Below are 24,423 nucleotides of genomic sequence, written 5' to 3'. Positions count from 1 at the left end.
ACAGGGTTTACGGTCATTTCCTTGGCTGCCACCAGACAATCTATGACAGGAAGGTCTAAGGGTGGTCTAGCTTGCTTGGCCTCTACTTCTTTGAAAGTGGAGACAGTGGAGCTGCCCCCCGTAGCCCTTTAGCTATGGTGCTCCTAATTAAGAGAGGACGAAGCAAACAGTTAGTGTTCAATGTTTATGTTCCCCCGACAATGAGGCAAGCTGATACTAAGGCTCAATGGGGCGTGCTGGAGAATTACATTACTTGTATGGAAACTAAATTCCAAGTACTGTACATCCTTATGGGGGGGGGCGACTTTAATGCCTGATTGGGAGTCCAAGTTCCCCCATCGACTGAGGCACTCTACTCCCAAGAAACCCTCCAGGTCATAGGACACCTGATTTCAGCCAGACATTCTAAGGATGAATTAACACATTTTGCTGGCATTCAGTTAGCCCTTTTAGAAGCCCAACACAATAAGATAATTCTTAATGGGAGTACCCTAGGTGATCTAGCTGGTGAGTTTACTTTTAGTTCCTCACGTGGGAGTAGTGTTATTGATTTTGTGCTGGTTTCCCAGCTTCTTAGAAAGGCAGTCCGTGCTTTCTATGTGGACTGCCTTATGGAGAGCGACCACTACGCCCTGGTTATAATCATTGGGCTTTCCTCAAATATACATCTCCCCAGGGGTCCCCAGATATTAGATCCCTATGTGACCTCATATACAAGGAGGATAAAATGGTCTTCTAATACTGAAAGAAAGTTCCACTCCTTTTTATCATCTCCGGAGTGTCTCAGCCTATACAATCAAGCCCTAACAAGTAGTGGCCCAGGGACAATCTCGGCCTTTGAATCACTAATTAATAGTGTTCAAAGGGAGCTAGGAGCCATCTGTAGGCCGAGTGGTCCATATCATTCAAGAAGTAATTCTTGGTTTGACAAAGAGTGTCTGATGCTCAGGAACCAGATTAATCGGGTTTACCTGCTCTATCATAATTGAGGGGATAAATGCCCACCTACTACTACTATCGCTTGAAGTGGGAGTATAAAGGACTAATTGCTAAGAAAAAGAAAGCTAAAGAGAGAGAGAAGTGGGATCTACTTCTCCTCTCCATTCAGCAGAAGAACACTCGATTATTTTGGCAAATTGCTGCCAGCTCCTTGCCGGGTCATCAAGAACTCCCCCTCTGCTGTATTTCCAATAGTGATTGGGTAAACCATTTCTTGGCAATTTTCCAGGCGTCAACAAGTTCAACCGTGCTTGGGACACAGCTGCCTCCTGCAGTTCCTGACTGGCAACCCGTGACTCATGCTGAGATTACCTAGTTTATCTCTTAACTCAAGTCAGTCAAAGCCCCCGGCCCTGATGCTATACCCTGATTTGCTAAAATCCAATCCCGAGTGGTGGATTCCTCTCTTAGCAAGACTCTTTACGCAGATCAATACCTCTGGCAGGATCCCTACCTCCTGGAGCTTAGCAATTATTGTTCCAGTTTTTAAACGAGGAAATAGGAACAACCCAGCCGACTATCGCCCCATAAGCCTGCTCTCCATCATTGGAAAACTGTATGCTAAATATCTCCAACGTAGAGTTCTCACTTGGGTTGAGGAGTCTATTATTATTGGTGCTGAACAGATTGGGTTTAAAGCGGGTTGTGCCACACTGGACCACTGCTTTGTCTTAGCGCACCTGGTCGATAAATATACTACCATACCAGGTAGCAAACTTTTTACTGCTTTTATCGACCTAAAGTCAGTGTTTGACTCAGTCCCTAGGGGACTGTTGTGGTCAAAACTGTTCAAAAGTTCTATCGATAGACGTCTTCTGTTCCTAATTAGATCCTTGTACAACCAGACCTCTAGTCAGGTTAGGTGTGGTTTGCAGGGAGAACTTTCAAATCCTATCCCGATTAAGAACGGAGTAAGGCAGGGTTGTGTTCTGGCTCCTCTTTTGTTTAATTTATTCTTATCTGACTTGGCCTTTCACATTGGACGTATTGAGTCCCAAGCCCCAAAGCTGTCAACTACGAAGATCCCGCTTCTCCTTTATGCTGACAATGCGGCCCTCCCTTCATTGTCAAGGCCAGGTCTGAAAAGATTACTTTCTGCATTTGGGTCTTACTGTGCTGAGAACCACTTGTCCATTAATTATGACAAATCCAAAGTACTGGTGTTCTCTAGAGCCCAAAAATTGTATAACTGGGCTATCAATGGTAATGCTGTTAAGCAGGTTTTCCATTTTAAGTATTTAGGTATTCAATTTCAGAACAGATCACTTCTATCAATGTGATACTGTTAAGACTGTGAAGCAGGATTTCCTTTTAATATATCATGCTGATTTAATTCATAGTGAAACCTATAATATATGTTATTAATTACAGTTTCAGAATGCTTCCTACCAGTTTTTTGAGAACAGAAATCAGGCTCAATGTACGTTTTTTGATCCATGTAAAAAACAATCTAATGAAAAAAATAATCACCTGGTTACCTTTCAGTTCTTTAGTAAGGAGGCACATTACTTCAGTCTAAGTTAATTTTACATTGTTCCCTAACAAAACCTAGAAGTACATATGCTTTTAAAAGTACAATCCTGCATTTGTTTATGGAGAAATATGTTTCACTGGTCTCAGTGATGTTTATTCTCAAGTAACAATGCAGAAAACTGCAATATAAAGCATCATTATCAGATATCAAAATTTTGTCTTTAATAGTTAATAGCTTAGTTAATAGCTAAGGATGTTCAAATTACAATACATGGTAAGACAAACTATTATCCAGCTTAATAACTTTATCATTATAAAGTATAGCTATAATTGCAAGACAATTAAATTGTTACACCGATACAATGACTAATTATTAGCATATATTAATAAAATTCAATTAATTAAGTCATACAAGTATATGCTTGTTAAAAATATCAAGAATAAAAACGCAGAAGTAGTTTTTAACGTATTTCAGGAAAAAGCTGTTGATTAGATTGCTGGAATACACACTTTACGATGCCAACCTGTTCCCACTTTCCATGCCGCTAACAAGATGTAAGCAGATGTTTTCTCTATATATTATGTGAATATTTACAGAGATACAAAATACACATTCTACACAGTTTGGAGGTGTCGTAGAAACAAACACGTCAAGTATAAACATTAAATTATGCTCCTAACTCTGATAATCCAGTTTGAAGCTGGTGATGGGGTGATTCTACCCTTGCATATTCAGAAATAAGTCCTGCCAATTTCAAATGAACTTCTATGTTGTGTGAGTGTACGGAGGATTGCAGCCTATTTTTCTAAATAGCTTGTTTTAATTGAAAGCATTATGTATTTTTCATGATTGATTCCAATTTGAAGAGACACTTTTGTCAAGGCATTCAACTGAGTATTATACTGGTTTTGTTCTTCAAGTGAATATGTCCATCCAGAAATTATCTTAAACAAACAGTGTGTTTTTCTATAAGTTAACCTAAGACTAGTCTCTTTAACAATTGTTCAGTGCTGTTGATTGAACATTGCAAAACCATGTCAAAACATTTACCTGACAGACATCTTTGCTCTTCCATTTACTCAGTACACACTGACTATTTTGCATCAGTTCCTGGAGGAAAATAGAAAGTAGACAGTGAATAGATGACTGTAGACGTTTCACGTGTGGTTAAAGTTCTTTTGTTTTTCAAAGAGGAAAGATTGCCTGACATCTAAAACAAAGATGCAACTGTTTTGGATATCCCACCATACAAAAGCCAATTTATCACCAGAAGGAGATGATCTTTTGGAAAATTAAAGGTGTTGAAAGACATTTGAAAACATGGATTAATTGTTATTATGCTTGAATCTTTCTGAAAAATACCTCTAGCTCCTTAAGTGTATCTCGAAGCTTTTCTGGACGTTTGTTCTTAAGTACCCAAGGATAATTTCGAGCTGGCAAATAAAATAAATATGTAAGATATTGCATGCCATAATGAATAACTGTAACTAGTATTTGATTTGATTTGAATCCACAGTTCATGAATAATCTTAACATAAAACATTCAAACACTGAAAAGACCACATTAAAAAGAATGTAGAGTTTCACTGCATTATGAACATTATCAATCCCATTATAAATTTATTTTATAATTTAAAGTGTCCACTTTCAAAGCAGGTTAAATATATTTATTCAAAGAATATTTACCGCTAAAATTGTACATAACTTGGACTCAGAAATCTACAGAATGTTTATCAATTATGAGCTGCTAGTTTCTGATCATGTACAGTGAGTTTTTGCCAATGTCACCAGAGCATGACTGATTCTCTGTGATCAAGCCTAGATCAGGGAAGTCCTATTTGGTCCCGTTTCTGTTTGAGAGGTCCATATTCTTTCAAATGTTTGCCTGGCCAAGTTGAGGAATTTTGTTAGTTTGACCCTTTGTTTTTAAGTTGCTTCTAACTATAGAACCTGTCTTTTTACTGTTTTTACTTCTATATGCGTCTCTTGTTATTCATTTATTTATGGGTTTTATTGTGAACACTCATGTACTATATTTATAGTGGAAGAATGTAAATCTTGTTAAATTTATAGATAACTGCTTAGGAAGGCCATACGAGTAAATACTATTATATTGCAGGCACAACAGCAATAGCACTTAGACGTATATACCATCCCATAATGCTTTGCTGCACTCTCTGAGAGCATGAAGAAAAGAACCATTCACCCATAATACTGGGATGAAGTTGAGTGGATCAGGTATTGCTGAAGTATTGTGGGTGGCCAATTGACATGTGATAGGTGTGTTGAACAGCTGAATTCCAGATGCTGCTTCCCTTGCTTCAATTATTGTGTGACTGTTTAGCTTGCTTAATGTGTTACTCATTTTGGAACACTCTAGCTGAAGCTATGGAGCATTACGGATCATAAAGGTAGGGAAGCAAATTTCCAGAGACTATCAGTGGGCAGCATGATGGGAGGCATTGGACTGATTGTTGCTGGAGAACAAAGGCCTTCAAATTGGTGTTGTCTCCAGCTTTTTGTCCTTCTTTCCTGCATTTTGGTGACTTGAGTTGTTTTCTGCCTCAGCCTCCAGCTGCTGTTAGTTAACACCAGATCTGTATACAAATATGGAAGGGAAAAGGAATGGGATACTGAATTGCAATGAAATCTGCATTCTAGACACTGTAACAGCCGATTGTAAGAAAGACATAATGGCTTTTAAAATGAGCTCTTAGTTATAAAAGCTAAATGATAGCATTATAGAGCTATGTGACTTTAATCTCCGTGTCTTGGGTGTGGGTTCAGATTGGGTTTGGGCTTTCATGGCCCACATGGCAACTATGAGCTTATCCCTGGAAATCTCTGGCAGTGGTTATATAATCTGCAGATGTAAGATCTGTCATCTATTTTCCTGCACATAATCATATTGTCACATCACTTGGTGGTCTATCACAAGTACATAATGGATCCTCAGGGCACTGGGGTATTTTCCCAATGATTAGATGAGCAGTCTTACTGAACAAATTATTGTTCTCTCAAAATCAGAATCAACCAGAGTATTGGATGAGATGTCCAAATGCCCTTTCCTTGATCAATGAGATATGTGTTTGTGTTTCTGGGAGGAGGGGAGTCCTAGATTTACTGAAGACATACAGATGAAAAGTTAAAGAGAGATCTAGAACAGTATGGCAGAAAACAAGTAGAATGTAATTAAAGATAACACCAGTTCAGGAATATTCCATGGCAATAGTGATGCATGTTGATTTCTTTCTTTTTCTTGTGTCTTCAGACTCATATCCAGCAGTTTGCTTAGTGTTACCTATACCCTTCTGGACAGAGATAGCAATAGCACTTAGACTTATATACCGCTTTAAAGTGCTTTACAGCCCTCTCTAAGCGTTTTACAGAGTCAGCATACTTTAGCCCCCAACAATTTGGGTCCTCATTTTACCCACCTCGGAAGGATGGAAGACTGAGTCAACCTTGCCTGGTGGGTTTCGATCTGCCAAATTGCAGTGGGAGTAGCTTGCAATACTGCACTCTAACCACTGCGCCACCAAGGCTCTCTCTGAGATGGGGAGAACTTCCTGCAGACTACTGTGATATTTTTGCAGGAGTTTCAGATAAAACCACTCAAATTTCTCAAAGTTAAATGGTACTTGAGCAATGTCTTGCAAACTGATTTAGTCTGTATTTTACAAGATCATCTACTCTGAGAAAGATTGAAGAATCTGTGCCTCTCATTTCAGGCAGCTATCTGGGATGTGTACAGATCAGTGGATACAGGTGGTGACTGTTTTCTCTTTGAACCAGGCAGTGATTCAACTTCTCCAGAAACAGTCATTTCTTCACCCATCCTTGCTGGATAAACTCCATCCAATCTCTAATCTCTGTTTCCTATCATGGAAACATTATGGGCAAGGTGGTAGGAATTCCGCTATGAAGATTCTAAAGGAAACAAATGGGCTGTTTCCTTTCCAATAAGGATTCAGGCCCAGGCATTGGATGGAAATAGCAATGGTTGTCCTGTTTGGCAATCTCTGTTGGGAAGTAGAGGGAGTGTACTATTTCTGGCCCTATTAGATGTCTCAGTGGCATTCAGTTTCATTAAACATGGCATTCATTTGAGCCACTTAAAAATAATTGGAACTGGGAAAATTATGGTAATTCTACTACTTCCTGAACAAAACAATTCTATCCAATGCGCACGCAACAAAAACAATCTGGAATGACACAGCGTTCATTCCTCTTTCTCATGCTGTTTAACTTCTATCTGAAACTACCTATCTGTCAATTTGAGATGAGGTATTAATATGATAAAGGCCATGAAAGTTCTGGAGATCCTAATTAAATTTCCTTTGTAAGCAGTGGATTGCTTAACAATGGAGGAACCAGTTTAGTAGCATTACAGTTTTGATTTGATTGCTGCTTGGCTTCCAATAGGGTCCTAGATTCAATTTAAGACATTAGTTTTAACTTTTAAAGCCCAGCTTATCTCAGCACCCATGTTTCTTCAGGATGCTCTCTCCCAAGTGGAATCAGTCCATTGAATGAGTTCATCTTAAGAAAGACTGTTGAGGATCCACACACTATGTGAAGTGAAAGAATCACTATCAGTCATGGAGGTTGTAGTTTGAGAGAAACAGGACAGAGCTTAATGTTTTCTTTTGTAATAGTTCTTCCATTCTCTACCTACCTCCTTCATGAGGTTCAATAGGAAAAAAACAAATATTCTATTTGCAACTTTTCCACATGTTTTGGATTACTAGTTTCCACCAACCTGGCTGTAATGAATGAGAACAGTAAGAGCTATAGTCCAAAAAACGTGCAAAAAACAGTAAGTCTATCTCTGGGACAAGTTGCTATTTCTCTTACAAAGCAGCCTCTCATTTAGAAAACTAGTTCTACAGTATATATGATTTTAAAAAGCAAAGAAAAACATACATTTACACATTTGTACATTTATTTGCAGTAACAAGAAAACAGAAAACACTCTTACATTCTGCTAATTGTTGTTTCTCATATAAATAACCAACTTTCATTTGTGGCTCTACAAGAAGAAGAAAAAGAAAGTTGAACTATCTTAATTTCTATTGCCAGCAAGCTGCTGTTTTGTATTTTGGAAAAGTAGAGATATTTCACAGGGAAAAACAATGCTGGTCTATAAATTTAATAAATATTTGATTGGTAAAAAAATTAACATTTTTCCTTCTTTGGTAAACTAAATTTGTTGTAAAATGGAAGCAATTTCAACAGACACAATGATACTAAACAAGTTTTATTCTAATTAACTTAACAACCGAATCCAAACCAGAACCAGTCTGTGCTGCTTGTGGAGGCAGCATAGAATGCTCAAACAAACTACCACTTTAATAAGGACCAAACAGGAAGTCATTCTAGCTGAAAAGACCTTTTGGCCCATCATGAATCTTCTAGGATTAAAAAGTTTAATCAGATAAAGAAAATTGATCATTCACTCTGAAATGCCCATTTCAAATATCAGTAAAGGAGGATCCAGGAGACCAACATCAGTGCTTTCCCATGAATTTACAATGCCCTCTACTGGATCTTCAACAAATAAAATGTAACAGGCTCGACCAATTTAATATATTGTACTTTATATTTTTATACAAGAAATTTAAAACTTCTTAAGTATATACTTTTTTGTTGAAAAAAAAAAAGTTTAAAAGTAGGATGAATTAATGGCTAACTAGTGGCAGAACGAAGTAATTGGGAATAGTTTTGGTCCATGAGGAAAAAAATCCACAACTGGACAAGATCTTTGTCAAAAGTAGAAAATTATAGAAATATCTGAAATCTCATCAGCAAATAAGATGCCATACTATAAAAACAGGACAGGAAAGAGAAGTGGAAATACAAAGAAGATGGACAATCTTAAGAAATTACAACAAAAAATGTAGATTTAAATATTATATGATTTACCAAACATTATATATGTTGGAATAAAATAAACTTAATGACCAAATTACCCATTGTTGAAAATAAACTACACAAATATGTAAACATAAAATAAAAAACATACAATTTCTGAAATGCTGAATTTTTAACTATAGTCTTATTATAACTTTTATTATAAATGTCAAAACTTTACCTGGTTCCTTCTTTTCATGGTACTGATAGACACCAATATCTTTGTCTAGATAATTAAGGAAATACATCCATAATTATGGCACTTAAATTTCTTTGCTCATCATGGTAAAATAAAACATGCAGTGACACAAATATAATGCAAATTGCCAGGCACAAATGCATGACAATTTCTTATAGACATAATGTAGATACACATACATACTGTACATGTAAATACTTGAAAAAAATCTTTACTGCAATTACAATACAGTACATAACAAAGACTATCTACTGTATCATATTAAATAGTCTGATAGACATTTGATTCATGTTATATAATTGGGATATTATCCTCTCTGAAATAAGTAGCAAGGAAGTCTGACAATCTACCTCACTTTCAGCTCAAACTTTTTACAGGTAAGTATTCTTTCCTGCAAAGTTTTAAACAGTTAGAAAATCAAGTTAAAAATCACAATTTTTTGTTCAGATACTGTTGGTCCGATAATGAATGCTGTCACTTGTTAGAGAATGAATAACAAAATTTTGTACACTGTATGAATCTGGAAACTAAGCGCAATGCACCACATTAAACTTAATATTAACATGGTTTGGTAAGTTTCTTTAAAAATTGAAGGAAAATATAATATGTTTTACCTTCAACATATAAGATGCTTTTCACCGACCAGAGGTGCATTTCAGAGAGAAAGACAGTCATCTATAACAGTATGCACTTAATTCTAGAGCAAAAAGAGATGGAAACAATGGTAAGATGAAAAATAATAAAATTTCTTTATCATTGTACAACTTGTATAATTTCTAAGTTGTATTTAGTTGCTTCCCTCCCCAACAGAACAGATGATTCAGGTTTGCCACTTCTCTATGTTCCCAAATCTGCTCGAGATTTGGAGACTCGCCGCAGGAGACTTGGGGTTATGTAAGGAATGCAAATAGGAGAAAAGGAGAGAATGCCAGGTATTAGCAGATATTGTATGTAGCTCTCTGAAATCAGGTGTTGTTGAAAAGGAGTGCTTGAATGTAACATACTGCCATAAATCTTGGCAGTAAAGCTGCAGAGTAATAATTTACATAAAAGACTAGCAATTGCTTTTTGAGTAGATGATGGTGTTGATGCTTATAGAATGCAAATATGATTGAAGGACATTTAAGGTGAAGGAAAAAAAGCAGCCATGATCTGAAATCCAGCAAACAGCCAAGAAATAATATCAGGATGTTGTATAATTCCTTGAAAGGACATGTTTCACACAATTTTTTAAATGCACAAAATAACTTATAAAAGCTATTTACTTTTGTTACTTTCTAGGAGGAGTCTTTATGGTATCCGAATCAGAACTAGATTCTGTAATAGTTTTGTACCTTATAGTATCAATCTTGTTAACTCTCAAGATTTTTCCCCACTATGTATTCAAAATGGACTATGATTTATATATTATGTATATATATATATATATATATATATATATATATATATATATATATATATATATATATGTATGTATATGTATGTATGTATGTAATGTGTATGTGTGTGTAGCATATGTATATGTGTGTACATGTACGTGTATGAGTATGAGTATATATTTATTTTCTTTAGAGAGTTGGCATCAGAATTTCATTTTTCATGTGTGCCAGTGTGTTCACAGAAAAAAGTGACAATAATCTTACGTTAAAACCATCTTAAGACCCATTGAAAAATCCACTTATTTTTTCATATCTCTGCTCTCTGAATACTTAATAGTATTTATATATTTATGTAATTATCAAACATAGAAGAAAGTACTTAGTTTAGTCTTTCTATAAAAGGAAGCTTATATAGTTTATTGAGATGATAATTTTTAGTAACAAGAAATGTTAGATAAGAATTTCAGTATTCTGTTATACCATCTTGATGTCTTGCTCACTGGTGAACCTACTAAGCAAATATTAAAATATTTACTCTCTGCAGTGAAAAAATAACTAAATAGCTGTTTTTCAAATAATCATCTGTCAATTCACATGCATAATTATATACTTATGCATTGCCCCAAGTGAAAATTTTTAGATCTTAAGGGTCTTCAATGTGAACTCCATCCATTCATAACATGCTGCTAGGCATGGCTCCCACTGAACTCAATTCTGCTCCTAAAACCACTGCAGACAAACTGAAGAAACAAAAACTATGTAGTATAAGACAGGTTGTATGACTTTATAAATGACATTTGAAAAACTATAGTTAAAGACAAGTATCCAGTTTTTTCTTATGATTTCTGCAAATCACATATTGATGGCTTGCAAGCTTTTCATCTGAATCAACTGGATAATAGTGAACAGGTGAACCCTGGTACAGTTCTAGAATGGTTGTCCTGGAAGAAGTGTGAGAAAGTTGGCATTTAGCAAACTTATATATTTATTTTATTTATATATCAAACTTCTTAACTGTCCATCTCACTCAGAGGGGCACTGGGGAGTGCATAATTTAATCAATGTAATAAAACATTACAAATTGAATAATTTAAGATTTAAAATTTTGAATCTATACATATTGTGGAAATAATGGTGTGTTTCTTACTATATGTTAAATTCTACTTTTAATCTGAGATACTTTGCAAAGATACCAGGGATTGAATTTCAGCACCTGACAATGACCAAAACTACAAAAATAATTTTCCAAGCACAGCAACTGTTTGGCCATCCTTCTAAAAAGAAGCAAAGTGTCCACAAATTCTACACAAGGAGTCAAAAGAATGAACTGAATTTTGCTAAATGTATGAATATATTCTTTACTAAGAAAGGATAAAGTTGGTATTTACCAAAATTGAATCTAGTCATGTTATAGGAGTAACGCTATGTTCCTTGAAATAAGTTGAGTTCCCTTTTGTTCCATGTAAGTGTTGAGTCAAAGCTGATCTTTACAAATCAGTTTACTTCTGTCATTTGATTATGTGCCATCTGGTGTTAGCTCTTAGTGACTACTTAGTTTTTCTGCAGGATAATTAATCTGTCTCCAATCTGTATTTTTTATTTCCTCTTCATAAATGACCAGGTTGAGAGCTGGTTCTCATTTTGACAGGATGTCTAGTGAACATTTCCAAAACAATCAACAAATGAAGATAGATCTACTTTCATAGAAAACATGTTTCTAGCATCATTGACAAGAAAAAAACCACACACAAATCAGATTTTGCCATTTTATATTGCTTATATATAGATTTTGCATTTCAAAATAGAATATTTGCTTGAATTCTTGTCTTATAATCTTAGCCTGTTTTAGTAAATATTACCATATTATTAATCCTGTGATGTAAATGATGGAATTAATATCATTTATTTTTCACAATGATATTTTCTTCACTTTTATGTTTTGGGGAGCAATGGATACCCCTCTCCCTCATATTCCATTAAAATGTATTTTCATGATCTTAAAATTAAAAATAAGGAGAAGATTTAGAGAATCTCAAAGAACTTAAAAGACAAACATCCTTTCACCAGTCAAAAATAGGCTAAAGGAAGTTTAGCAGGAGCTACACTGCATGGTACATACTGTATGGGTGTGGTTCTTGTGAAAGAGCCTTAAGTTCTCCTCCATGCTGCATTGAGAGCCCAGGATGGGTTGACTCCTTCCTATGACGTCATTTAGCTGAGTCTGTACTAAGATATAAAAGCCAGCCCCAAGGAGAGACCCCAGCTTTTGACTCAGCTCCTTTCAGTCAGTAGCTGTGTCTCTGAAAGCGTTCTGTTAGATAGCACTCACCTGCGATCTTCAGTACTTTTTTCCTCGCTTCAAGCAGCTCCCAGGGCAGCTGCTCTTCCAGGAGAGCAGGGCTCTCTCTCCTGCAACGTTGGGAGCAGCGTTACAGAGCTCTGTGCAGGCAAGCTGGGCAGCATCTGTAGACCTTCCCCACGTTTGCGGTTTGGAGCGAGCATAAAAATGATCAGCAAACTGATAAGAGCACAAGCCAGCTGATCATGTGGCTGGTTGCTCCGTTTTCCCTTGCTGACTTCACTCGGGGCTCTGTATAGCCTAATGAGCAATTCTTCGATCTTGGAGCCTGTTTCCTGTAGTCAGTGGCCATCTTGGATTCAAGCCTTCCACCACGAGGTGAGCGGCCATTTTGTAAGCCCGGGGGCCATTTATACCCTAAGGGGCTTAATAGAAAGATTTCTAAACAGCTTCTTTCCAACGCAAGAGCCTTTATTTTACAAATGGAGCAAGATAAGGCTCTGGCAGAGCTTTCCCCCCCAGTGGAACAGTCTCTTAAGCCCAATAAGAGAAAAAGACGTAGGCAATGCACCCAACCAGTCCAGAGGGAGGTGGCTGCTAAAATCAAAGCTAAGGCTCTAGCCCCTAAGAAGGCAACTCAGGCTGAATTGAGGGCAGAGAAGCGCAGACATGCAGCTCTAGAGAGGCAGTTCAACAGAACTATTCAACAGAAGGGAGTGCAACTACAGCATGTTTCAGGTGATACTCATGGTCCCCAACCAAGCCCTCCCAGGGGAGGAGAAGTTATCTATGAGCCTTTCCATCCTCCATCCTGGCCTCCTGAGGCTCTTGCTGTACAATCAGATCCTCAGGATCTAAGCAGATCTGGGCCTTATTTCCAACAGGCTTATGTGCCCTATGATCCTCCCCCTCCCTCCAGGCCTCGAACCTCTCCTCAATCTAGGCCTGAAGCCACCTTCACTCCCACAGCAGTGGGCCTTCGGCCTTCTGCCTCTACCTTTGAGCATAGACCAGGGGATATCCAAGATGTTGTCTCATCAGCCATTAGGCAGGGATTGGCTGAAGGCTTCAAGCAAATTCTTCAACCTCTGGAAAGGGTTCAGGCCTTGCCTCATCATACTGATTTACACAGGCCCCAGGACCTCAGGGTCCATTCTTCTCTACCAGAATAGGAGGAGGTTGATAAGGAAGGAAGGCCTTCACCATCTGAACACAGTTACTCTTCTCATTCAGAGCGTGAAGAGGGTGAGATTTTTGACCAAAATCTTTCAAGGAAGAGGATTCTCGCCCAGAGCAGACATCCTCTGCATTGGTCTTCAAACCTACTCTCTTCAGGCCATTACTCAGCAAGGCCTTGGTCACTGCCAGGCTGTCGCCAGAGGAAGTGGCTCCCAAGCCACAAGGATATCCCTCTAGCCAAGGGGATTCGCTGTTCTCCAAGCCTGTAGTGCATGCAGAGGTTTTGCCTTCTCCCATTTTGTTCCTGGACATGGTCAAGGAACGGTGCGCTTCTCCTTCAGCAGGTCCTCGCCCATCTTCTCTGGATAAGCGTTTCTACAATTTCAGCGCAGCTCTGGACAATGCCCTGGCAGTGCCTTCTGTTGACATTCTGGTTCTGGCCTCGTTCTCATCTTCTGGCACTCCCACGGAGCCAGAAGATATCCTGAAACTGGATGATAAACGTTCCGAACAGACCCTCAAGCGCAATCACCAGGCCGCTGCTTGGGCTGTTCGGGCTTCAACAGCAGCATCCTTTTTCACGAGGGCATCCATACGGTGGCTGCGCCAACTCCAGAATAGATTGCCTGCTTCTGACCTTCGGTCTCACCAAGACCTTAATAAGATTATTGCAGCGGCGGAATTCACTGCGGATGCCACTCTCAATTCCGCCAAATTTGCATCCAAGGCCATGGCATCTTCTGTAGCAACAAGAAGACTTTTATGGCTCCAAAATTGGCAGGCGGAGTCACGCCGAAAATGGAACCTGGCTTCAGTTTCATTCGCAGGCGCTAAGCTTTTTGGCGATGCTCTGGAACCTTATCTCATCGAAACCAGAGATAAACGTAAAATTCTCTCTTCCTCTGAGAAGAAAGCTGACTATCGCCCTGCTCCTTATCGCCCTGCTCCTTATCGCCCTGCTCCTTATCGCCCTCCTGCCTTCCGAGTGGAGACCTCATCTCACTTCCCCCGCTCTCACAGGCCGTACTCCCAACTTCAAGACCAACGGGCGGAAGCATCTGGCAGGCAACAACCTTCTACTGGTAAACGGTCCTTTTTGGGGGGGAGGGGGTCATTTCTTCCGTCGCTCTAAGTAATCCCTCGTTCTCCCCACCCATCAGAGGTCGCCTAGCCTTCTTTGCCTCCAAATGGGAGGAGTCAACGACGGACGCCTGGGTGCTCAGCACTATTAGGTCAGGGTTACAATTGGACTTCCTAACGCACACACCCCCAAAATGTTTGATCTGTCCTGTCTCTCGGGACATTTTTCTGACAATCACAGAAAAGGAAGTGCAAGATCTATTACACGTACAAAAGCCAGGAAAAACACCAGGGGCCAGACAAGATAACTCCTTCTTGCTTAAAAGTCTGTGCTGACCAATTGGCCCCCCTCTTCACCTGAATCTTCAATAGATCACTAGAGATGTGCTATGTTCCTTCCTGCTTCAAATGCTCTACTATCATCCCAGTGCCAAAGAAGCCCTCCATCAAGGAACTGAATGACTACAGACCAGTTGCTCTAACATCTGTAGTTATTAAAATCTTTGAAAGACTTGTGCTGTCCCATCTGAAAACCATCACGGGTCTGCTGTTAGATCCCATGCAGTTTGCATACTGAGCAAATAGATCAACAGATGACGCTGTTAACATGGCTCTGCATTACATCCTACAACACCTTGAATCTCCAAACACCTACCCAAGGGTCTTCTTTGTAGACTTCAGTTCAACATTCAATATCATCATTCCAGACACTCTTCTAAGTAAATTAAACCAACTAGTGGTACCTGAACACACTTGTAAGTGGATCATAAGCTTCCTAACAGACAGGAAGCAACAGGTGAAGCTAGGCAGAATCACATCCGATACCTGTACAATCAGCACAGCCCCCCCCCCAAGGCTGTGTGCTTTCTCCACTTCTCTTCTCCCTATATACCAATGACTGCATCTCAAACGATCCATCTCTTAAAATACTGAAGTTTGCTGATGACACAACAGTGACAACGACAACTCCGCAAACAGACAGGAGGTTATACAACTTGCCTCGTGGTATAACTGGAACAATCTGAAACTGAACACACTCAAAACCGTAGAAATGGTGGTAGACTTTAGAAGAAACCCTCCCATACTACCACCTCTTACAATACTAGACAACACAGTATCAACAGTAGAGACCTTCAAATTTCTAGGTTCTACTATATCACATGATCTAAAATGAACACCTAACATCAAAAACATCATCAAAAAAGCACAACAAAGAATGTTCTTTCTGCGCCAACTCAGGAAGCTCAAACTGCCCAAGGAGCTGCTGATCCAGTTCTACAGAGGAATGATTGAGTCTATCAATTGCACCTCTATAACTGTCTGGTTTGGTTCTGAAACCCAACAGGACAGACAGACTTCAGAGAGTAATTAGGACTGCAGAAAAAACAGTTACTATCAACCTGCCTTCAATCGAGGACCTGTATGCTGCACAAGTCAAAAAGAGGGCTGTGAAAATATTTACAGACCCCTCACATCCCGGACATAAACTGTTTCAACTCCTTCCCTCAAAACGACGCTATAGAGCATTGCACACCAGAATGACACAAGAACAGTTTTTCCCCGAAAGCCATCACTCTGCTAAACAAATAATTCCCTCAACCCTGTTCAACTATTACAAAGTCTGCACTACTATTACTTTTAAATCTTGTCATCACTCATCCCGTCCCACTTGTGACTGTATGACTGTAACTTTGTCGCTTGTATACTTATGATTTATATTGACTGTTTCCTAGTATGATTGCTTATTGTACCCTATGACTATCATTAAGTGTCGTACCTTATGATTCTCGACTCCTGACGAATCTATATTTTCTTTTATGTATACTGAGAGTATTTACATCAAGAAAATTCCTTGTGTGTCCAATCATACTTGGCCAATAAAGTATTCTATTCTATTCTACTCTATTCTATTCTATTCTATTCTATTCTATTCTATTCTATTCTATTCTATTCTCACTAAATCAGATTCTACATGCTTTTTCTGGTTTTAAATCATTGAGACAGGAAATTATTTTCATCTATAACTGTTATTTATTTCTAAAACACCAACAAAGGCTACATTGTCTGCCCTATAAGCTTCTCTCTCATGCTTAGAAGGTTAGACTTTGAACCTAGGAACAATGAACAGTTTGCCTGTGGTTAAGTGTTCCTATACCTCTCTTTGCTCACAGCTTTTGATACTTCCTAAAAATTCCAATAGTATCTTGTGCAGCGGTGAGTTAGTGAAAATGGCAGGGCTCCCCCATCTCTGGTGGAATTATGGAGGAATTTATCATGTTGCTGCCTCTTCCAGCATCCCTCACCATTGGTCATATTAACAGGGTCAGCTGGATTTGTTTTTCAGTGATACAGTTCCTACTTCTGACTAGTTATTTTGGATCCAAGACAACATTAAACAAGACATGCTAGGATAAGTAGAAGATAAAAAAAACAAGATAAGTAGATCTTAAATGGCATACGAACGAACATGTTTTAAATAATCATTAGAATGTACCCATATGATATATTCAAGAAGATAAGGAACATAATATCCCTGGAACAGGCTAATTTAAGGAATTTAAAGTTTTGGAAACCAACATGTGGGGAGGACATGAAGAGAAGATGTGAGTTAAAGCAAATGAATACATTTTCAAAAAATCAGCTTTAACAGAACTATGGAGAAAGCAGAAAGAAATATATGCAGAAGAAAAATATAGATTTGGCAAGGTATACCATTAAAATTGAGACAAAACTGTTGAATGGAACTGTGCAAAGAAGGGGTTATTATTTCTGGTAATGTTTACTAGTTTTTGTTTTTATTTGTGCACGCAATGTTTAATTGTTAAGAGAGGGATGAGAGGGGGATTTAGACTAAACGAAAAGGGGGATTATATACTTATATTGTTACATATTTTTGTTAATTTTTGTTAATACATTTTATAATTTTTTGTAAATTTTGTTAATTTTACTGGACCTTTGTTGATTAATAAGAAGAATTGAAGATTTAGAAAGGAGTTCATAGAAAATGGGATGAGGTATGAGATAAAAATGTATCTGGTCATATTTTAAGAGACAGTAATAAGCTGTTAATGTTGAATATGTTTGCTGGGGATAAAAGAGAAAGTTTTTTTTTCTTACTATCTTTTGGGGGGTGGGGGTTCCATGCTTTCTTTTTTAAAATATTTTTGGTATTAATTTTTGTATTTCATCCATTTTATATAATTCTTAATAAAATTGTTGAAAAAAGGAATTGTGCAGAGAGAAAAAATCCAATACTGAGGTTATAAGTGGATGTAATAGGTAAAAATGATTTAATTAATGGAAGGAAAGTGAAAGAAAGGATGACATTAAAAAATCCTCTTTGAGGAAGAATGTCTATGAAGATTCTCAATCATCCAGGTCACAGTTGTCTGAAAGGTGCCTTTCCAAAAGGCAAGTAGACTTTCTTGGTTTTTTTTTCTTGGAAAACATTTTGCTTCTTGGATGAGAAATGAAACATTTTCAAAGAAAAAAGCAAGAAAGTCCAGTTGCCTTTTGGAAAAGCATTTCTGAGACATTTGAGGAAGGGCTGTTGTTTTTAGGCAGAGCTGAAGGTCACCAATGTTTAATTTTATTTAATTCTGGTTGTTTGTTATTTTAAACACCATTATAATAACTAAAATATATGTTCTTTTCTCACCTGTTCATTTCTTGTGCTAAACTCACTTTAAACTAGCTTTTCCCCCCTACACAGTGTTCTAAAGTACACTGAAAGGGAAGAATGTAAAAGAAACTTAAAAAAAACAACTATCTTGTTTCTCCCTCTGGTATATTGTAATGTGAATGCCTTTTTAATTCTCCGTATGAGAATTTCTGGATAGAAACTAATCCTGAAAAGTTGGGGTAGGGGCATGATCCATAATTTATCAGTAGATTATGTTTAGTTTAGCTGTATTGACCATATTAAGAGAGTGCAAAGGTTTTCTCCTCATATCATTTATATATTCAAGAAGAAAACATCAGAGGAATCTATGTTAATGGCATAGTAGTATTTTAAAATGCTAAATGTTCCCAAAGGTATCATTTTACAAATATATTGTATATCACAAACAGAGGGATAAATAAGCCAGTATATAATATGATTGGAAAGTTACACTGAAACTTTTATTGTCACAAAAAACCAACCATGAGTTGTATAATAACCACTGGGGAGAAAAACATTATCTGATTACCTAAGAATAGTGGCATGAAAATCACATACTGTAAACTTATTTCCATTTACTAAGAAGTTGTTTCATGCTTCACTGAATTAATTCTTCACATTTTAAAGAAGCCTGGATATAAGACCTATCTTTTGAAATTACAAGTGGTCATGTTATAGCAATAGCGCATTGAGTTTTAAGACATTCACATATGTAACAACACCAAAATTATTAAAATTGTAGGGAGTCATTATTTCACTTGAATAATAAATCCTAATCTCTCATTATTCTGATGTTACTGTGTGTGGACATACATCTAGTATAAGATTTAATAATATCTGAAAGCAAATTATGAAACCCGTCAAAATTCTGAGAATACATTTGATACAAAGACACTGAAAGCAAGTAAGCTTCCAATTTTTCAGTCTAATGGGTAATATCCCAAAAACAATACCTTTTATTCAGATATTACATAGATATGAAAAAACAAACTGATTTTCTCCTTTCTTGAATACTAAAAATTTATTCCATATTCTACTTGTTTTTTAAAAAATAAATATTAATGATCGTTCTAGCATGATTTTGAAAGCCACCTTTTAATTCATATATGAAACAAGAGTTATAATAAGCACAATAAACTTCAATAAATTTCAGATAATATGGTTACCAGTGAATGCCACTTACTATATTAATGAAGTCAGTTTGTTTAAACTGATTTTGGAAGCTAGGGTTTTTTTCCCAAAAAAATAATTTCATAAGGTTAAAATAAATATGTCAAAGAAAACACAATAAAGATTACTAGAGATTTAACAAGGTAAGATTAAAATTTTATTTTTTTTAATTTGCCAAAAAAATTAAAAATGTGTGAATATTTGAAAGCAGATGAATGATTCCAACTAGAATAATGATATCCAATCATACAGTCAAGTATAGAAATGTGAAATGCCCTCAGTTCAGAAGAAATTTTTTAAGTATTATAATTAATTCTCAGCAACTAGTAGTTACAAGTTAATGTTTTCAGACAGTAAATATTATGTTATATCGTGTTATTTTCGGTTTAGAATATTGCCATAGAAAAGTTGTAGATACAAAGTCAGTTTAAGTTTATTGAAGTCAAATATCCTCACTTAAATGGTTCATGATTTAATATAATTTGTTGCATGTACAATGAAATAATCCAGTGTGTCCTTCTATAAATAAGCAGAAAAAGACTTTGATGAATGATTTGATCAATGACCTTAATAATTCAAATAATTATGAAAAATAAATAGGTACTAGTTTAATTGTAAATGTAAATATGGGATCAATATTATTTTTGTTTTCAATGTATGCATTGAAATTATCTGGTACATTTAATTATCTGGTACATTTTTTGGAAGTTATAACCCTTATTTATTTAAAACTGAACATTTTAAATCATTATTTTTCTATGTAAATACTTGGTTGTAAGATATGCTATCTAATAACTCATAATGGATTTGCATGGTGCTAGTAGTATCAAGGCACTTCCCTAGGCAGATATTATTGAAAAAAGTATATCCGGCAAACTGAAATACTTTACAAAATTGAAATGAAAATATTTTTTCTTTCAAAATATTCAGCCAGCCCTTGCCCCTGGCATAAGCGATGACAGTGTACTACAAATGCTATTTCCATTCATTCCATGACACTCTACATTTCACTCCAGTCTTTATGTATTTATCTTCTAGTCTATCATTATAGGCATACCTTTTCATGATTCTTAAACAGCAAGCTAACTATTACAAAAGACATTATTAAGAACCACCTCATACATTACAGTCAACATGAAGAGATTGTTGGCTTCCAGTAAGGGAGCTCCAAAAACTTTATGTGAAAAGTCATTATGAATTTGGCACACTTGTACGGCAAGAAATAAATGTATTAAGCCTCCCAATTCTTATTTTGAGATTTATGTGGCAGAACATATCACACCACGAAAAGTCACCATATATTGCTCAAATTTAGCAGCACAATGTTGAGGAACTCTGCAGTCTGAAAAATAGTGTGCAGAGGTTGCTGAGTTTACCATCTTTATTCTATAGTGATCAGATTAGCACACACAGCAAGACATGATGACCATACACAACTTGAAATACTCAGTTTTTGTACAGATTGGAAAACTAGGGTTACCCTTAGTCTTACTATCCAAGTATTTATTAGCACATTTGTTATACTTGTATCTGTTCTGAATTAATTTGTTTCATTCCTGTCATTACATATCTTAATGGATTTATAGTAGTTACTGGCACAGAAATGGCTTCCTTCCATATTGAAATAAAGACTATTTTATCAAGGAATTCAGCCTTTAAAAGAAGTGTATAAACATTTAGAATATTCATTATCCAATTAACACTTTTTCCAAATAAACAAGAGTCAGAAATAATTTGGTATGCTAATAGTTTCTTCCTGTGTTTGACATAATCTTATACTTTTAATTTTCAACTCAAGAGGGAGGTCTTAAGCCATGATTACCAGTTGTCTCTATATTTTATATTTATAATTATATAAATATAAAAATAATTTAGCAAAAGATACATTAAATTCTACATTCCCCAAATTTAGGAAAGCTTTATCCTTAGTTTGATTTCCTACAATTGTCCTAGAACGGAAATATAGTGAAACCCCATATGAAACCCCATACTGTCCCTGTGATATGGGGATCATACAAAGCCCAGCCCATGTTTTTCTGTACTGTCAATTCTATAGGGACATTTGCCATGGCAAATGTCCCTATAGATTACAACTTTTATTTACATTTCCAGGGCACTCTAATATTTTCTGTGCACTAAGTGTTAAATAATAAAGATAAATTTATTTTTCTAAAAGTAGTAAAATTTTGCTGCATTATTTGCCCACAAATGGTTGTTAATAGTTCTTGTTAGAGGATAGTTTTGTGTTCATTTCATTGTTTGAATTTCTTTGGCCAATGACTGAAATAAAGTTCTGTCTGTCTATATTAAATTCAATTTTATGTAAGATTCAATTCAAAACAAACTTCACTGAAGACTTTCGAATATCTTTACATTATCTGTTGCCCTACTTTATAGAATTACATGAATAGGCATATTTTCTACATTTATATTCATACTTCTGCATTTAAATAAATAGTCATGTTTTTATTGCATATATAAAGTGTAAACCTTAAATCTCTCCTTTTTACCATGATGATATATATGGGATTATTTGCAATAATATGACTTTAGGCAAAACCTAGAGACCTTGGTGAATGAGACCTTGGTGCTTCTGTTGAAACCTTATATAGCAAAACTATGTTTTGTTTAGGCATTTTAAAGACCTGTAACTTTTTTTTCTGAAGACGAGATACATCATTAAAAAAATACTTTGTAAGTGTTTTACTGACTAAAGTTATAAAGTGTTTACTAGTAAACTGAAATAATATATTAAAAAATATTTGAGAGGCAAATAGGGAAATAATAGGCGACAAAAACATTAAAATATCTTGGATACATTAGATATGCTTTATTTAAAAATACATTTTATTTATTTAACTACTTCTTTATTCAATGTGTATACCTAGATGCATATATTCAAAAGATATTTGATACTATAACTACCCTACTGTAGTTTGATCTATAACAAACTCTTCAGTAATGCTTTACACTCATTTAATTTTACACACTGCTGTTTATACTATTTACAAAAAAATGTAAAATCTTTTTCTTTTAGTGTTGTTTGAAAGTATAATTTGTCTGGATAGTAAGAGGGACAGAAAAGTTATATTGGAATCTAAGAAGCCAGATGAAGCCTCATTGCAGAAATACCCTCTAATGGCTGCAAAGCAGAATTAAGCAACGATCAAAGCTTTCGGATCATAAGGAATATGAAAAAAATGATATGCCAGAGTCACAAATGATGAGTTGTCAGTTTTATAAGTTCTTTAATTCAATTAAAAATAATAAATATGTATACACATACATATATCGCTGGTGTACTCAATATGAATTAAATAAAAAAAATGGTTAAATCATTAATCTTTTTAGCAGGAGAAACAGCAATACTGCAGATTATCCCATTTGCAACCTAAAAAAAAAAGAGTGCTAATTTTTCTGTTTTACTGCAACCATTAAAATCATATTAAACCTTGAGCCTAACTAACAAATGTTAGATAGTTGAGAAAAAAATCTAACCCAAATATCCAAACAACTTTCATAATCAGGCAAAGGGCTACTGCTTAGTAGGAGAACCAGTGCTTTTGGTGTAAATACCTCTCGTGTTTAATCCCAAACCTCTGCAGGCAAAACTGGAAAACATCACCTTATGAAATCCTGAGGAGTTAATGTCAGTGAGCAAACACTCTACTGAGATAGAAAGATAGATTTTAACATAAGATTGCTTCCTTCTGCTGCCACTCAATCCCATTCTCTTTCACATATGAAATCTCATGTTTCCAGAAATATTAGAGGCATCTGGGAAACAATTTTACCATAGAAATAGTGAGAAAGCCTGATGTGAAAAAAGAAAAATATTTCCAGGATTCTCTTAACAAATAACCTAAAACCTCATTTTTTTTATAATATCAACAACTGAGGAAATGGAGGTAATAGAAAAGAAAAAAGATGCAAAATCAACCTTCCTTTCCAATGGAGGGAAAATACATTGTTTATTATTTTCTGTCAAGTATCCAAGCAAATTCCCCGTATATACTGTTTTGAACCCTCAAACAATGGAACCATTCCCTCATGGAAGCTTGAGAGGGAAAGACAGGCAGGTAAGTAACCTCTAGGAGAATTAAACTTCCTGCTTATAGTTCAGGTTGTTGGGAATAGATTTGGATTTCATACCACCTGCAAAGTACAGAAATTGTGTCCTATCTTCGCTCCACAGTTGCCTTAGGAAAATAAATTAATAAATTAATGTGTTGTTTGCAGTTTTTATCTTTTACTTTAAACAAATGAGAACTATACAAAATCATGAACATTTAGTTTACGTATTTATATATAAACTAAATGTGTTAGAATGAAAGTATGAATTTTTAGAGGATTCACCCCACCCCATCCTGACTCTTAGTTCCTGCTATATATTTTATTGAAGACACTTAAAATTGCCCTCTACTTCATATTGGGATAATTACATGGAAGCAATTTTGCTTGATTTATGGCTCTGGCCACTTTCAAGATGTCTTTTTTCCCCAGTGGAAGTTGTTTTAATTAGTAACTATGCCATCCTGCCAACTTGTCAGCTCTAAAATTGGAAAACATTCTGCTAACATGTGTTTTCTGTTCACTGATGGCAATACAAATCACATTACTTAAATGTGTTTGTATAATTAGATGGGAGAGGTGCCCTCAACTTAATATTTTTATACTTGCAACATATATAATAAGCAACCTCGTAGTGGAAATTAATACTTAGGTATAAAAGATTGATTGTTAAAGTGATACACTGATACAAGCCTCATTTAAAGTGAATGCAATTTCTGCTGGCACATTGCCTTAAGTAAAACAGCCAAAATGCGGCTTCTTAGAAATTAATGCCAACTCTCCAATAGTTTGTAGGTCATCTAAATACTTGTTCACTTACGCTTGCTTATCTTAGCTTTAAAATATATATCTTTATAAGTAACTTATTTGGAATGATGAAACATTTGTTCATAATCAATGCCAAGATTGGTTCCAAATGTTTCCCAGGAAAGTTGAATTAATTATTTATCTAAATAATTATTTATCTAAATTATTATCGTTCTACATAAACAATTTATC

The 24,423-nt window shown here is 35.9% G+C and overlaps 1 protein-coding gene and 1 long non-coding RNA gene across 3 annotated transcripts in view; one reads left to right on the top strand and one right to left on the bottom strand.

Moving 5' to 3' along the window:
• The window catches only part of WDPCP (WD repeat containing planar cell polarity effector), a 173,843-nt gene that overhangs the window by 133,678 nt on the left and 15,742 nt on the right, over positions 1-24,423 (bottom strand). For both annotated transcript variants that reach the window (XM_026668428.2, XM_026668429.2), the window contains exons 2-6: positions 9,200-9,282; positions 8,568-8,612; positions 7,455-7,505; positions 3,836-3,906; positions 3,524-3,583 (exon numbers count right to left, since the gene is read on the bottom strand). In XM_026668428.2, the coding sequence (XP_026524213.2) occupies positions 3,524-3,583; positions 3,836-3,906; positions 7,455-7,505; positions 8,568-8,612; positions 9,200-9,260 (288 nt within the window). In that variant the 5' untranslated portion in view covers positions 9,261-9,282. The remainder of the gene's footprint in view (positions 1-3,523; positions 3,584-3,835; positions 3,907-7,454; positions 7,506-8,567; positions 8,613-9,199; positions 9,283-24,423) is intronic.
• Positions 1-24,423, top strand: part of LOC148133057 (uncharacterized) — an 80,080-nt gene that overhangs the window by 52,497 nt on the left and 3,160 nt on the right. The window lies entirely within an intron of this gene.

The sequence above is a fragment of the Notechis scutatus genome, chromosome 1 (genome assembly GCF_049901735.1).
Source record: "Notechis scutatus isolate UNSWTSFEM ecotype Mainland chromosome 1, rNotScu1.2, whole genome shotgun sequence".
Taxonomy (NCBI): domain Eukaryota; kingdom Metazoa; phylum Chordata; class Lepidosauria; order Squamata; family Elapidae; genus Notechis; species Notechis scutatus.
Note: the sequence above shows the minus strand (reverse complement) of the source record. Positions and strands in the feature narration are given on the sequence as shown.